General features: G+C 43.4%; 1 protein-coding gene across 1 annotated transcript in view; it reads right to left on the minus strand.

Annotated features, from left to right (window-relative positions):
* LOC124616625 overlaps window positions 1–15,591 on the minus strand; it is a 181,866-nt gene extending 166,275 nt beyond the window's left edge. Inside the window, exon 1 of the mRNA XM_047144950.1 lies at window positions 15,198–15,591. Coding sequence (XP_047000906.1) covers window positions 15,198–15,591 — 394 coding nt within the window. The remainder of the gene's footprint in view (window positions 1–15,197) is intronic.
* Window positions 15,592–15,890: the final 299 nt, after the last annotated feature.

Raw genomic sequence — 15,890 nt, forward strand, 5'->3', positions numbered from 1 at the left:
TGGGGGGGGGGGGGGGGTTAAAGAGGTAGACCAACGTTGGACTATGGAAGCAGATTCAAATGGATGTGTAAGTTGCAATAATTATGCAGAAATGAAGAAGTTTGGACACGATACACTATCCTTCAAGGAATCCTGTGAAGCCGAAAAAAGCGAACGCAGTTTACGTCATTCGACACGCCACGTACTGCCTACCGCGCAACCGTAATATTGGCTGCTAATGGCAACAGGGGACGGGACTGGACTGGAGGCATCCAGCTGTGAGCATAGAATGACTGTGGAGCGTAGCTGAACTCTTTATTCGACGAATAACTCACAACGATGCTGCTGTGCTAGTGGTGTTGATAGAAAGCAGAGCAATAGCAACGATAAACAAAGCAAACACTACAATATATTCACAGCAACAGTTGGCGAAATTGACGTTTCCACCCGAGGAATTTCGCTGACTGGGGAAGAAATAGCAGATGAAATTTAGCGTGATCTACTACGTTACGCATATGAAATTGACTGCAGTGATTTCAAGGGAAACAGTGGGTAGTTGCATAACTACAAACAGTGCTAAAGAATTGGAAGACGTAAGATAGCAAAATTTCGAACAAATCGTCAACTTGACTATGCACAGAAAACTGGGCAATCGGCCCCAAAATTTGTAGGTGAGATAAACAAACGTCTGCTGTCGTTCAGCAAGGAATTTGTTTTCAGCTCCGACCAGTCGGGATTTGAAAAGAATATGCATATGAAAGGAATCCTGGAAATTACAGGTTCCAAGAAAGTTGTATCAAGATCAACGAACATCATTGCCTTGAGGCATTCGTATGGAATTATGACAGCTGTTAATGTGGATGGTAAATTGGCTGGTGAGTTTTTATTGTACTGCGAGAAGTTGGAGGTGCTCTGCCCCCCTGCGATTCTTTCTCGTGTGCCTCATCTTGCAAGGGCAGTATGGAATATTTACGTTACAGCAAGCAAGAGTGGGAAAATGAGTGTAAGAGAATTACTATGTTATGAGCACTGCTTTTGGTCAATAGCTGGTCAAAATAACTTCTCTACTTGATTCCCAGTCTGCGTACAAAAATATTACTCCTTTACAGCAAACTATTCCTCCCGAAAAGTGTGTGACATTGTAGTTCACACCATCTGCAACCACTGGACGAATTCGGCCTCTGAATGTTCGTTTTTCCAGCGCCTGCAAAACATTACGGCACATTCTGCAGCTACGCCTTAAAAAGACAGCCAGTTTCAGCATAAGCTCCACGACAGACTTTCGCATTCGGTTGCATGCCATCACATTTAATCAGTTCTCCTCGTCCCGTTACATCAATATGATTCTATATGCATTCTTTAAGAGTGGATATTTACCTGAACGTTCCGCGCAGTTTGTAACTCCCAAGCAGGTCGCCTTCGATCTTGACAGTGCGAACCTTTCGGAATACTGTGTGGTCATGGGGCAAGTTAATGGTTTGTTTTCAACATTTCTTGTATGCAGGCGATGTCCATTTTATGAAATGTAATACATACATCCCACAGAAAATTGATTTCTGCTCTTACCGAGCACTCATTTTCTGTCGTCCTCCTGATGTCGATGATGAGTCATTAGCAACCAATATTTTTTCTTTCTTAAGCGTTAACACATCTCTTTCATATGAGCCTTACTAAAGACTGAACTCGCGACCTCGCACTCGAGGGGTTCTTTGTTTGAGAGCTGCATGGAGCCAGATTTCGGACAATAGACTGCAGTAACAACAATGTCCCACTGTGAAAATATGTGTGCACATTTGTGTGCACATTTGAAACTTCTAATTTACTCGGCCAAAAATTCTTTCGCGGCATAGAATATAAAAAAGGGACCGCACGTAATCACTTCTGATGAAGGTTCATAAATAAAAAGAGCGAAACGTCTACGACAGACAAGCTGTAATGGGACATCCTCCTCTAGCATTACTTCTCCTCAACAGTATTTGCTGATACCAGTATTATTTTTCGAATTTTGGACAAGTCACTATTATCTCAGTTGCTTTTCTGAAAACTTTCATATAATTTTATACACAGTATATCTCAAGCTAAAATTTATGAAAATGAATTACTTTATAAAATGTTTCAGTCTCGTAGTTATAATCGATAAGTACCAGTGCTGAATGTACAGTTAAAATTATCTTTCTGGAAACATTTTAAATTACGAACTATTGGCTCACTTAAAATTTCTATTATTAATTGCGCAATACTGTACTGGTTACTATGTTTATTTCTGGATTCATTTGCGAAATATTAATCGAAAGTAATAATTTAACAGAAACCAGTTGAAATTCATTTGTTGAGAAAAATTGTGAACCATTTGGAGTGTGGTTATTTCCGCAGAGTGTGAGAGTCGTAAGCATGCTGCTTATGTGATCGGACGTATTTTTGTATTTTGTGCGAACAATGTAATTTCAGCTTTGTTAAAGTAAAAATCAAAAGACAGTATAGTATATTAAAATAGATATAAAATAGATTTACGTAAAAACAAAAATTGCGCAACAACAATCTTCAAATTTACTGAGGACCTACAATGTGGCATTTTCAGCTTCAAGATCAGACCCCTAGACAAGAAGAACTGGAGCTAACTCTACATGACTAGCTAAGTAAACTAGAAAGTTTATTGTAATCTTCGAGCCTCTCAAATCTTCATAAAAGACTAATATGGACAATAGATGGAATAAGGAAGGAAGAGGGGGGGGGGGGGGAGATTACAAAGCAAAAAGCTTTTTATTTTGACGAAGAGACAGGCCTCAGTGCTATGAAGATAGTCGTAATAAAATTTGTCAGTAATTGCAGGTTATCAGACCATATAGACTGAGGCACTTGAACAATCCTGAATAATTAAACTACAACCGTGGTGCTGGATATTTGACTTTTAAAGCATTTACGGACGAGATAGTTATTTTGAAACAGAGTGACGAAATAAGATGCACATCTAACAACTTTCCTCAACCTTTATTTATGACAACGATTGAATACGAACTCTTTGGTAAGGCCTCAGACAACTTCAGTGTGTGTTTACTCCAAGTTATTAGCACTTTACGCTTCAGACGTAAATTGTAAATGAAGAAACAAGAAGATCGTAAAGAACAAAGCTGTGTAAATAGCAGTAACATTTATTTCTCAGAGGACAATGAGACTAAAACTTGCCAGCTTGTCAGCTTCTTAGGAGCCGCGCACTTAGGATGTATGCGCACGTCGTTGGGGTATTTAGGCTCTGCAGAGACTTGGCGCATAACCAGGCTCTCTGCATCTGCAGTCGCCATTCTTAACACGAGAATGCTCGCCACTTCGCGAACTTTAAAAATTAAATCATTTGCGTCTTCACCGTCTTCTACTAAAATCCTTTCCAGCACTTATTTTAGTGTTCTATGGATGCTGGATTCTCACGCAAAAAAATCCTAAGCTTTTACGCGTCGTTCTCCGTAAATAAAATCACATCGTCCGATGGTACAAAATGTGGAAACATTAGAAAGTAAATAATGAGAGAAAAATGTATCGGAAATTACGGGTACACTGGAGCTGACAGATGAATAAATTGCTACACAGCTAAGTGAGTGGTTAATACTAGAACTTGTCATCGGCAAAAGTTGCTCCGGTTTTTCTGGTTCTGAACGCAGAGAGCGTGTAATTTAATGCCTCTCTCTCCTGCCGCGCGCGCGCGCGCGCGTGCGTGCGTGTGTGTGTGTGTGTGTCTCACTTTTATGACGATGTAACATCACATTTACTGAAGCAGCTTCAATTTACTCTGCAGTTTCCGAGGGAAATTGTGCAGCAGTCTGAGGGTAATGAACTTCGTCCTTCGGAAACAAGTTGGTGCCCGCCCACAAAAACGGCGCTAAAGAAGTTTTACGATACAGGCCACTTTATTTCAGTTTTTCGAAATAAGCTCCACTCCACCAAGACATCACTTCTCGCTTCGGAAACAAACATCAAAATTCTTTCTTTTGCCTATGAAAGAGCACCCATACGTAGGTTCTTCCAACAGGGTTTTCACTTGGGCCTAGCCCAGTTTTGCCAGACGTCCCTATTGTCGTACGATGTCTCGATTTTTAAGGGTTTCGTGACCCATCCCGAGTAAGCCTTACTCGAGACTCCAAAAGTTCCGAACTTTGGGCACTGACGACAATTTGAAATTCGCCTTTAAAATGGTCTTGTATATTAAAGTTCCGATGTGAGCTTCTGAACGCGTCGATGGTGGTAACCAAAAAAATTAGAATACGCTGAACTAAGAGGTCACAATCCGTTGATGAACTAAGGGTATGCCTCTGCTGTACGTTCCGAAAACACCCAGCCGCGAGACTTCCATGTTGTATTAGTACCGTCACACCGGTGTTTCAACTTCTGCCCCCTCTCGCCTCTGTGACAAATCAAAACACGGGAGGCAGGTGAATTTAGGTGTGTGCACAGCTCCTGTCGACGTTCTCAACTCATTTAGCAAGAGGAAATACGACTGGCAAGTAATTTATAGGAATACGTAGAGTTATATTTCGAAAACAGTGAACAGAAACAATTTGGATGAAGCTGTATGCTAATAGGGTACATTAAGCAATTGCACTGACAAGTCTAAACTATCGTCCTGGCTTAGTTTACTTAAGAAAGCAAAGCAAACCATTCTATTTAATTAGATCCATATTCTGCAGCTGAGAAACATTACTGCATTCAGTGCACAGGAAGTACGAATAAAAACGCCGTCAGTCACGATTTTTAGTGTTTCATTTAATCACACGATGCATTTCGAATCATGTGGGCCCATCATCAGGAGCGAATCGTCTTAATAAATAATTTAGTTCTGCTCTTGAGTGATGTGAAATGTATGTTCCTTACATGAAAAGGTTAGATGTTAAGGTTCGTATTTCGCGAATCAACTGCTAAAAATATGGTGAGAATCAGTGGAAACAAAATTGTGGGACACTTACCGAACAATTAAGAAAAGATATTTTTTACCTTTCCACACCAGCAGAGTTGGTATACCTGTCTCTCATGACACACCACGTCACTAAGGCGCACATTTGTTTATAGTTTTTAAAAATACTTCGCAGATGTATTTTAACGTGATATAACCAGAGATGGACTTCATCTCGTAGTGTCACAGATCTGAGTATTAATTAAATTAACTTATTCAAGGAACAAATTTAAAATAAATCTTTAAAATTACTAAAACAACTGTGGCTAGAGAAATCTGTATGTTGATTTAACATCGATTCAGGGTTTCTGATTTTATGGCCGTATATTTCAAGTTGCTCCAATAGATTTAGGGTCTTACCATTGGCTTCACTGTGTGGTACGGCCAAATTCCGTTCTCTCTTATTCATAATGCGTTTGATTCCCAGCATATGCTCCGTAACAAGCGATTTGCCAAAGCAGCTGAGTCTGAAATCATTTGTGTGTTGCTGAAAGCGGGTTTTGATATTTTGTCTGTTTTCCCTACATAGTGGACGGGATAACAGGAGCTAGATACTTTATACACTCACTAGCGATGATTATTTTATCAGTTTTAAAGATTTATTTTAAATTTATTCCTCGCATAGGTCAATTTATTAATACTCAGATCTCTGACACGACGTGGTAAACTTCATCTTTGACTATATCATGTTAAACTGCATCTGTGAAGCGTTTTCAAAACCTATAAACAAATATGCCCCTGGAGCGACGTGACGTGCGATGACAAAGAATAAACCAACGTCTGTTGGTGTGGAAACCTTTAAAAAAGTTCTTCCTTGACTGTTTGATAAGTTTTATACTATTTTCCCACTGTATTTCATCATATATTCTGCGGCTGATTCACGAAATATGAAATCTAAAGTCCTACGTTCTCGTAAAAGCATCATGGATGTCACCTCGAGAGCAGAACTAAATTATACACTCCTGGAAATTGAAATAAGAACACCGTGAATTCATTGTCCCAGGAAGGGGAAACTTTATTGACACATTCCTGGGGTCAGATACATCACATGATCACACTGACAGAACCACAGGCACATAGACACAGGCAACAGAGCATGCACAATGTCGGCACTAGTACAGTGTATATCCACCTTTCGCAGCAATGCAGGCTGCTATTCTCCCATGGAGACGATCGTAGAGATGCTGGATGTAGTCCTGTGGAACGGCTTGCCATGCCATTTCCACCTGGCGCCTCAGTTGGACCAGCGTTCGTGCTGGACGTGCAGACCGCGTGAGACGACGCTTCATCCAGTCCCAAACATGCTCAATGGGGGACAGATCCGAAGATCTTGCTGGCCAGGGTAGTTGACTTACACCTTCTAGAGCACGTTGGGTGGCACGGGATACATGCGGACGTGCATTGTCCTGTTGGAACAGCAAGTTCCCTTGCCGGTCTAGGAATGGTAGAACGATGGGTTCGATGACGGTTTGGATGTACCGTGCACTATTCAGTGTCCCCTCGACGATCACCAGTGGTGTACGGCCAGTGTAGGAGATCGCTCCCCACACCATGATGCCGGGTGTTGGCCCTGTGTGCCTCGGTCGTATGCAGTCCTGATTGTGGCGCTCACCTGCACGGCGCCAAACACGCATACGACCATCATTGGCACCAAGGCAGAAGCGACTCTTATCGTTGAAGACGACACGTCTCCATTCGTCCCTCCATTCACGCCTGTCGCGACACCACTGGAGGCGGGCTGCACGATGTTGGGGCGTGAGCGGAAGACGGCCTAACGGTGTGCGGGACCGTAGCCCAGCTTCATGGAGACGGTTGCGAATGGTCCTCGCCGATACCCCAGGAGCAACAGTGTCCCTAATTTGCTGGGAAGTGGCGGTGCGGTCCCCTACGGCACTGCGTAGGATCCTACGGTCTTGGCGTGCATCCGTGCGTCGCTGCGGTCCGGTCCCAGGTCGACGGGCACGTGCACCTTCCGCCGACCACTGGCGACAACATCGATATACTGTGGAGACCTCACGCCCCACGTGTTGAGCAATTCGGCGGTACGTCCACCCGGCCTCCCGCATGCCCACTATACGCCCTCGCTCAAAGTCCGTCAACTGCACATACGGTTCACGTCCACGCTGTCGCGGCATGCTACCAGTGTTAAAGACTGCGATGGAGCTCCGTATGCCACGGCAAACTGGCTGACACTGACGGCGGCGGTGCACAAATGCTGCGCAGCTAGCGCCATTCGACGGCCAACACCGCGGTTCCTGGTGTGTCCGCTGTGCCGTGCGTGTGATCATTGCTTGTACAGCCCTCTCGCAGTGTCCGGAGCAAGTATGGTGGGTCTGACACACCGGTGTCAATGTGTTCTTTTTTCCATTTCCAGGAGTGTATATTAAGACGGTTTGCACCTGATGATGGGCACACAGGGTCCAAATGCATAGTGTAATTAAATAAAATACGCTTGTAATGCTCGCCTTTCCTTGTTAACGATTTTTCTGTTGACAAGCTGATGTCACAAATGTCAGGAGGATCACGAAAAATTCAGTTTTTGTTTGCAAAATATTTTTGTATGACGAACCAAAATTTTGTACTTTTGATAGACAGAACAGTTCTTTTGATTACAGCTGTACAAATGTACGAGTTTTGATAGTGATATATTATGTAACGATTGAAAATTTAGGACCTTTTTCGGTGTCCCGACTTATAACTCTTTGTCTGGACGATTTTTAAACCACCCATCTCTAAGTTCTGGAAATTGGATCCAACGAAAGAAGCCAAGGTACATGAGACAGATGTAGAGCACTTCAAGGACTGAAGCTGACTTCATCCAGTCAACACAGACTTCCGCAAAACAGTGACATACTGAGTGGGGTTGTTGGTTAAGTTATTTTATTGTTTATATATCTTTTACGACACAATCGCATGCGCATCTCGTAATCTTCAGACTGCCAATGGATAAAAAGAGCACAAAAAGAATCATAATCGGATCTATAAAATTAGATCTGATTTCATACCCCTTTATCGTTACACAGATTGGCAGCTTCTATAATGATTTTTTGTCTCCTCATTTTATATATTGACAATCTAAAGATAGCCACTAGTTTGTCAAATCTGCTGAAAGCTTTGTCAAATGCTCGTGTGATTGTGTCGTAAAAATTAAGAAACAGAACAATACAGACTTCTTGACAATGCGGTTTTTTGTATGATGAAAAATCGATTTTCTGGTCTTGATCTTGAATAGTTTGCCGCTCACCAACGACTTGAGGCAGACGTTGTTTAACTATCACTTTTTAGTGACTGTTTCTTTTTAGAGCCAGAATTACATGTTTCGTCATTCTACGCACAGTGCAGGAAACAGCCATCATTCTTTTCTGGACAGACTGGCATTTTCTACTTGCAGCAGTTAACTTTGTCCTACTACTTCTTACTCTACGATTTGACAGTATTGAGCATGGTGACACTGTGATTATGACACTGGCATCCCAATCAGGAGAAGTGACGTTTTTATACCCAGTCAGGGCGATCCGCACAAATATCTTTCCTTACCAATTTCAACCTCATACCGCGATGGTGTCATTGACAGGCCGCAGTTGATTTCCTGACGCATGATAGTCCAGACCGCCGCCTCATAACTGTTCGTTAGCAGAATCTTACACCTTTATCTACCCTCCTTACTTGATTCGAATATCACATTAACAAAAGCCAATTTACGTTAACTGTAACAGCAATATTCACACAAGGAGATTCGGCAATTTTGAATTTTTTACACGTTTTTGTGCAACAAAGGGATCCTAGGCGCTATCCACCATTTTCTCACAATGCACAGAGTTTCCAATCTTTAAAGTGATATTTCAAAACTTTGATCTACAGGTTCTCGTGGTCGCTGTCAATCCGAGTAAAAGCTACCAGCTTCTTGAGCTCCTCAGATGGCTGAAGTGTTTTGAAAGGAGTATATGTCAGAGGTCTTCCGCTTTTTAAATTTTTCTTTTCCTGAAAAATGAGAATTAAGGACTAGTGGACCGTTGTACATGTTCATCTTCAAGCAATTGCCAGTGCGGCGAGGAAAATGTTTCTACAGAATACATCACATCATTATGATGTGAATTGCAGGTGCGGGAAGGGTAAAGGACTAATGTCTGGCGATGTCGCACTGACCAGATATCCTCCACGAGTTTCTAGTCAGCAATAACATTTCCTTCCGCCGCAGAAAAAAAGATCGAAGTGAATGGGTCACTGAAGTTACTCTTCTGAATACTCTTTCAGTATTTTCAAACGGCAGAGCGTTGTGTAGTGTCTCCTACAAACACAGTGGACGTATCTCTAAACCACCGTTTCACGATAAGCCTCATCGAAAACTTGTACCGCTCAACAGCATGCCGTTTTTCTGTCCTGCACCGCGATATGTGTATGTGCAAATTGATGGCAGCAACAGTAAAACTAATATAGCAAACCTGAGGTTCTCATTAGCGTCAACACTTCGGACCTTGGTGTCAAGAGTGTGACATGAAACCGAGAGGTCATGGGATCGAATCCTGGCCGGACCACGGAAATTTCTTGTGTGCCTTTGAAAGAACCTTCAGCTCTCAAAGACGTAAAAAGTCACCAGGAACCACACTTGGTTCGGACTCCACGTTTAACTGTACGTCCCCTTTCCCCGGTGGGATAGCTGGGGTTTATTAGTGAATACGCAAGCCGCCGAAGTGGAGTCCAATTGAAATGACTTGCATTCGACCACTGAGCCACATGCGGTAATAATGATAATAATGGTAATAATAATAGTAAAAATGTCACTATTGAAGAACGAGATTCATTGCTGCAGCACATTGTAAAAGAACGGGAGTACACTTTACGTGGTCCTTTACTCCCTTCCGTCATTACTAGTTTTGTTGTCTTTTTTTCCACAATATACAAAATGAGATACTACTTTCCTAATAGATGTTTTTATTTGTCTGTGCCATAATAGCTTCATGACCGGTTTCGGCGGAGTACAACCATGTTCATATTATCATTTACAGCGTATGTGTAACCCGTTAGTACCTGCGCTAACACCAACACACGCTTAGTCGATATAGATGCAAACGAGTTACGTATTTACACTACGTAATTGTAGTTTCGACATCCATATTTACAGCATGGTGACACTGCGACCTAGACACATAATATAGCTACAGGAAAAGCATAATAAGACAAAACGTTAGCTTGTACAAAGGAACATCACAATCCAGAAACGATGCAAAATTTCACATCAGCAAAATTCCTACTTCTGTGGCGTTTCACTCATAGTACGAACGCACATGACAGTATCAATAATGTAATAAATCGTATAAAACTATGAAACGCGTACTGAAATCTGTCGATTAAAGTATTAGTTTCTAAACAAGCAATGGTTCCATATATACGAAACTATGTGACGCAATACAGCTAATAGCAGTTTTAATTTCCGTTAAGCAGTAATTGTATTTTTAAAAATCACGCACTTGTTATGTCTGATTTTTAAAAAAAGGAAGAATTCTGTTGAGTTTTACGCTTTCATAAAAATTGTATTCATCTGACTCTTCAAATTCCTACCATATTCCCGGCAACTGCACCCCAATATTCAGAGTTACGACAAATGATCTGTCATGATCCATTAAGTCAGGAAAGTCTCATTGTACAACAATAATTTGAAGCTTGCACCGATCTTCTTGTTCAGTTGTTGGTAAAAAAAAAAAAAAAAAAAAAATAAACATGTTATCACCTGAAATGAACATCACAGTGCCTTTCTACGCATGGTACTATTGGATGCGGTTTGTCATTGCCTTCCTCCGAACTCTGAACATTTATGTAGCCAGTGATAAGCCAAGTTAAAGAGAAAAGAACGATTGTAACAACTACATCTAGTTTCTCCAGCACTACGGGAGAGATAGCAGGAAAGGTTTATCGGGTAAATAGGGGGCGATTTATTTTGCAAGTATCTCAGATCACAATACTGAAGGAACGATGACAATGGTATTTTGTCGCCGATTACGAGGTTAATTATTAGACACGGAGCAGAAACCCGTGAAGAGCAAGGATAGCTAAGGAAACCTTCCGTGTACCTTTCAAAGCAACAATTGAAGCATTTCATTTGGTTTAAGGCAGGTGGGGTAGCAACGGAAAATATAAAAGGCGAGATGGGTTATTGAACCACTTATTGCAAGTTCAGTGCCTTAATTATAATGGCTCTTCCCTCATTATCTCGATAATGTTGCTTCTGTATGTACACTACCAGTACACTACAAGTGTTTCATCCACAAATCGACGGTGTCAAATTACGTTCCCGCTGAACTACCGAATTTTCAAAAAACGCGATTATACAACACCATAACTAGAATTAATAACGATTCTGTGACTAAAAATAATTCTTGCTCTTGGATGTACTCCTCTAAATAGTTTTCGGCAGTGCCACGGCTTTGGCGGCAAACTACAGAGGAATCACAAAGTAAATGCTCTTGCAAATGTCACCATTTGGAGAGCCTGCAGGAGTTTATAAGCTGCCAAACGGAAGAATAAATGTATCAAGATGATTGATAATGCCTCGCTTTTGTGTGTGCCTAAGCCATCCTTTACTTTCAACAAAACCACAGCGTTAAACAATGTCTAAAACTTACTGAATATTTGTTCCTAAAAATTCCGATGTATTCGGTTAGTTTTGAGTTGTAATCCCATAAGAACTGCAGCTGACAAAGATCACACATCTGGATCTACAACATCTGTTCATCAGGAACAGATGGCTAGTAAGCAGGTGATGAATTACTTCGAACTAAATATTTTGAAATAGGAAATTGGCGGGAAAACATTCCGTGCTTTACAATAGGGAGCAATTTTCGTAGTTGTTACCTAACTGCATTGTGCTGCACAATTGCAGAATGGAAATGGGAAGCGTTATTGTTATCCTTTCGAATAAGAGACTGCGCCACCTCATTAGGTGTATTTCCAACCAGTTTCGTGGCGCAACTTCTGTGGACGTATGTCGGATGTACAGTGCTTCTCATAAGCTTAGCACAAAAAAGTATAGGGAACTCAATTATAAAGTGTTTAAATTCAAAACCGGCAATAGTGTAGGACAATCAAAATATTTACGTGTTATGTTAGTGTCGTGCTAGGTAGTTGTTTTACAAATTCCGATTCCTAATCAGCAGTTTCTGGTGAGAAAAATCCTCCCTCCAGCGCTGCCAGCGCTTCTATTGATAGGAACACCCTCTGCCATGCACTCCATAGTGGTTTGCGGAGTATAAACGTACATGTGGAAAAGTTGGAACGTATTTCTATCAAACGAAATTTGTGACTGGACTGAGGATTTATTTGAAGGGAGGGCGGAAAATGTTACCTAGACATGGAGAGTCACTTAAAGATGTAAAATTAACTTCAAACGTATCCCTTGCAGTTTGGATTGTATGCTAATGATTTGGTGGACAATATTAATAGTTACCTCAGCCTTTTACAGATGATGCAGTTGTCCATAACGAATTACTGTCTAAAGAAGTTGCACAAATATTTAGTCACATCTTGATAAGATTCTAAGTTGTGTTAAGGCTTGACACCCTCTTTAAACGTTTAGAAACCTCAAATCGTGCGTTCACAAAACACAGAACTGCAGTATGCTATAACAGTATTAGTCAATCACAATTAGACCGATACAAATATCTTGTGTAACAATTTGTGTGGAAATCAACTGCAATGAACACACATGGGAGAGCAGTTCACTTGTAAGGCACTAAAAAGATGATTGCTAACGAAACAGCTGTGCGACCTGTCCCAGAATACTGGTCACGTATGTGGGACCCATACCAAACAGGACTAATAGGGGATGTTGAATGTATATGAAGAAGGGGAGTGCGAATCGTCAGAAGTTTGTCTGGTTCACTAGAGACCGTAACGGAAATACTGAAAGACCTGAGTCTTGAAGATACACCCCAAATATTACACGAAAGCCTACTTACGAAGTAGCCGGCCGCGGTGGTCGAGCGGTTCTAGGCGCTTCAGTCCGGAACCACGCGGCTGCTACGGTCGCAGGTTCGAATCCTGCCTCGGGCATGGATGTGTGCGATGTTCTTAGGTTAGTTACGTTTAAGTAGTTCTAAGTTTAGGGGATTGATGACCTCAGATGTTAAGTCCCATAGTACTTAGAGCCATTTGAACCACTTACGGAGTGGCCCAGGCTCGATTCCCAGCTGGGTCGGAGATTTTCTCCGCTCAGGGACTGGGTGTTGTCCTAATCATCATAATTTCCTCCCCATCGACGCGCAGGTCCCCGTAGTGGCGTCAAATCCAAAGACTTGCACACGACGAACGGTCTACCCAACGGGAGGCCCTAGACACACGACCTCAACAGTTTATCAATTTAGTATTGGAGGGAAGTGTGCGGGGTAAAAGTTGCGGAGGGAGACGACGAGTACAGTAAGCACGTTAATATGTGTGTGGGTTGCAGTAGTCATTCGGAGATGAAGAGGCTTGCACAGGATATAGTAGTTTCGAGAGCTGCATGAAATATTCTTCCGAATGAAGACGACAACGACAAGAAAAACAAGAACAACAACAACAGATTAAAATATAGTACTGACAATCAGCCAACACGGATTGAGAAAACGTCGTTCTTGTGAAACACAACTAGCTCTTTATCCTCACGAAGTAGTGAGTGGAATCGACTGGAGATGTCAAATTGTTTCCATATTTTTAGATTTCCAGAAGGCTTGTGACACCGCTCCTCACAAGTGACTTCTGACCAAATTGCTAGCCTATTGAGTATCGTCTCAGCTGTGCGACTGGATCCTTGATATCAGGTGACGAAAGTCACAGGTCATAGTACGTAACTGGCGGAAACTCATAGAGTGAAACAGAAGTAACATCTGACGTTCCCAAAGAAAATGTTAGAACCCCTCTGCAGTTCCTAATCTAGATACGCGTTTTAGGAGAGAATCTGAGCAAATGGTTCAAATGGTTCTGAGCACTACGGGACTTAACTTCTGAGGTCATCAGTCCCCTAGAACTTAGAACTACTTAGACGTAACTAACCTAAGGACATCACACACATCCATGCCCGAGGCAGGATTCGAACCTGCGACCGTAGCGGTCGCGCGGTTCCAGACTGTAGCACCTAGAACCGCTCGGCCACCCCGGCCGACGAATCTGAACAGCCCTCTTGGATTGTTTGCAGATGATGCTATCATTTCCTGTGATATAAAGTAATCAGATGATCAAAACAAACTGTAAAACGATTCGGACGAGATATCTGCATGGCGCAAAAAGCGTCTATTGACTCTAAGTATTGAAAAGCGTGAAGTCGGCAACACGAATACTAAAGGGAATCCGTTAAGTTTCGGTTACAGGATAAAGCACACAAATCTAAATGCTGTAAATTCAACCAAATACTTAGCGATTATAATTACAGATAACGTAAACTGCAACGGTCACTTAGGTAATGCTACGGGAATAGCAAACGAAAGATAGCGATTTACTGGCAGAACACTTAGAAGATGCAACAGGTTTACTACGCAGACTGATTATACTGCACTTGTGCGCCCTCTCCTTGAGTACTGCCGGCCGCTGTGGCCGAGCGGTTCTAGGCGCTTCAGTCCGGAACCGTGCTGCTGCTACTGTCGCAGGTTCAAATCCTGCCTCGGGCATGGATGTGTGTGATGTGCTTAGGTTAGTTAGGTTTAAGTAGTTCTAAGTTCTAGGGGACTGATGACGTCAGGTGTTACGTGCCATAGTGCTTAGAGCCATTTGAACCTTGAGTACTGCTGTGCGATGTGGGATCCGCGTAAGGTAGGATTGACGGAAAAAGTTCAAAGAAGGGCACGTCATTTTTTTTTTTTTTTTTTTTTTTTTTAGTATCGCAAAATAGGGGAAGGATTGCCACGGGTATGATACGCAAATTGGGGTGGTAGTCATTAAAGCAAAGGAGAGTTTCGTTCCTGCCGGACCTTGTGAAATTTGTCCTCGGAGTGTGAAAATATTTTGCTGGCGCCCGCCTACATAGGGAGGAACTATCATCGTAATGAAATAAGAGAAATCAGAGGTGTCACGGAAAGATTTAAGTGTTTAGCTTTCACGCACACTGTTCGATTATGGGACAGTAGAGAAGAAGCTTGAAGGTGTTTCGATGACAGAAGGTCAGGCACTTAGTCGTTGCAGATGTAGTGGCTGACGGCTGTTTTACAAATTCCTGTTTCTAATACACTACCGCTGAGGCGGGATTTCCTGAGGCGCGCGGACGAACGTGCGCCGGAGAGCGTCTGAGCAGAGGTAAACATAGCGTGCTACTGACCTGCGAGGTGGAGTGAAGTCGGCTGTGGTCGCGTCGGCCGGAGGCGGCGTCCCACTGGCACTCGGGCGGACACTGGCTCGCACACTCGCGCTACGCGACACGACGCTCCGCGCACTCGCTCGCACAGACGGACGGAGAGACGCGTGTTGCCGGGCCGGCGTCGGCGCCGCGATTGAGTTGTGCTGCGGGCGTGACAGCGCGCTCCGCCTCCCGCGGCCGGCCGCCCGGCGCGCCGTTGCCACGTCTCGGGGGCAGCGCGGGGCTCCGCCGCAGCCTCCCGCACCGCAATTATGTAACGCCGCCGCCGCCGCCGCCGCAGCAGCAGCCCCTCGGCGCAGCGCAACACCTGCCCAGCGCTCACCCCCCACCACCACCACCGCCCCCACCCCCTCATCCAGCGGCTACTGCCGCGCGCGCCGGAACACCCCGTCCGTCCTCCCGGTGCACTGCCGGACCACAACCTTAACAGCCGTCACCTGTCCCACCTCGGACCCAGAGTTCAGTAGTGTGGGGATCACACAGTAGTGACACAGCCATAAGACGTGAAGAACGGAGTGCGCGTGCAGCGTTTGTGTTTACGTATCTAAAAAACCAGCCGGCCAGAGTGGCCGAGCGGTTATAGGCGCTACATTCTGGAACCGCGCGACCGCTACGGCCGCAGGTTCGAATCCTGCCTCGGGCATGGATGTGTGT

The sequence above is a fragment of the Schistocerca americana genome, chromosome 5, assembly GCF_021461395.2.
Source record: "Schistocerca americana isolate TAMUIC-IGC-003095 chromosome 5, iqSchAmer2.1, whole genome shotgun sequence".
NCBI classification, from domain to species: domain Eukaryota; kingdom Metazoa; phylum Arthropoda; class Insecta; order Orthoptera; family Acrididae; genus Schistocerca; species Schistocerca americana.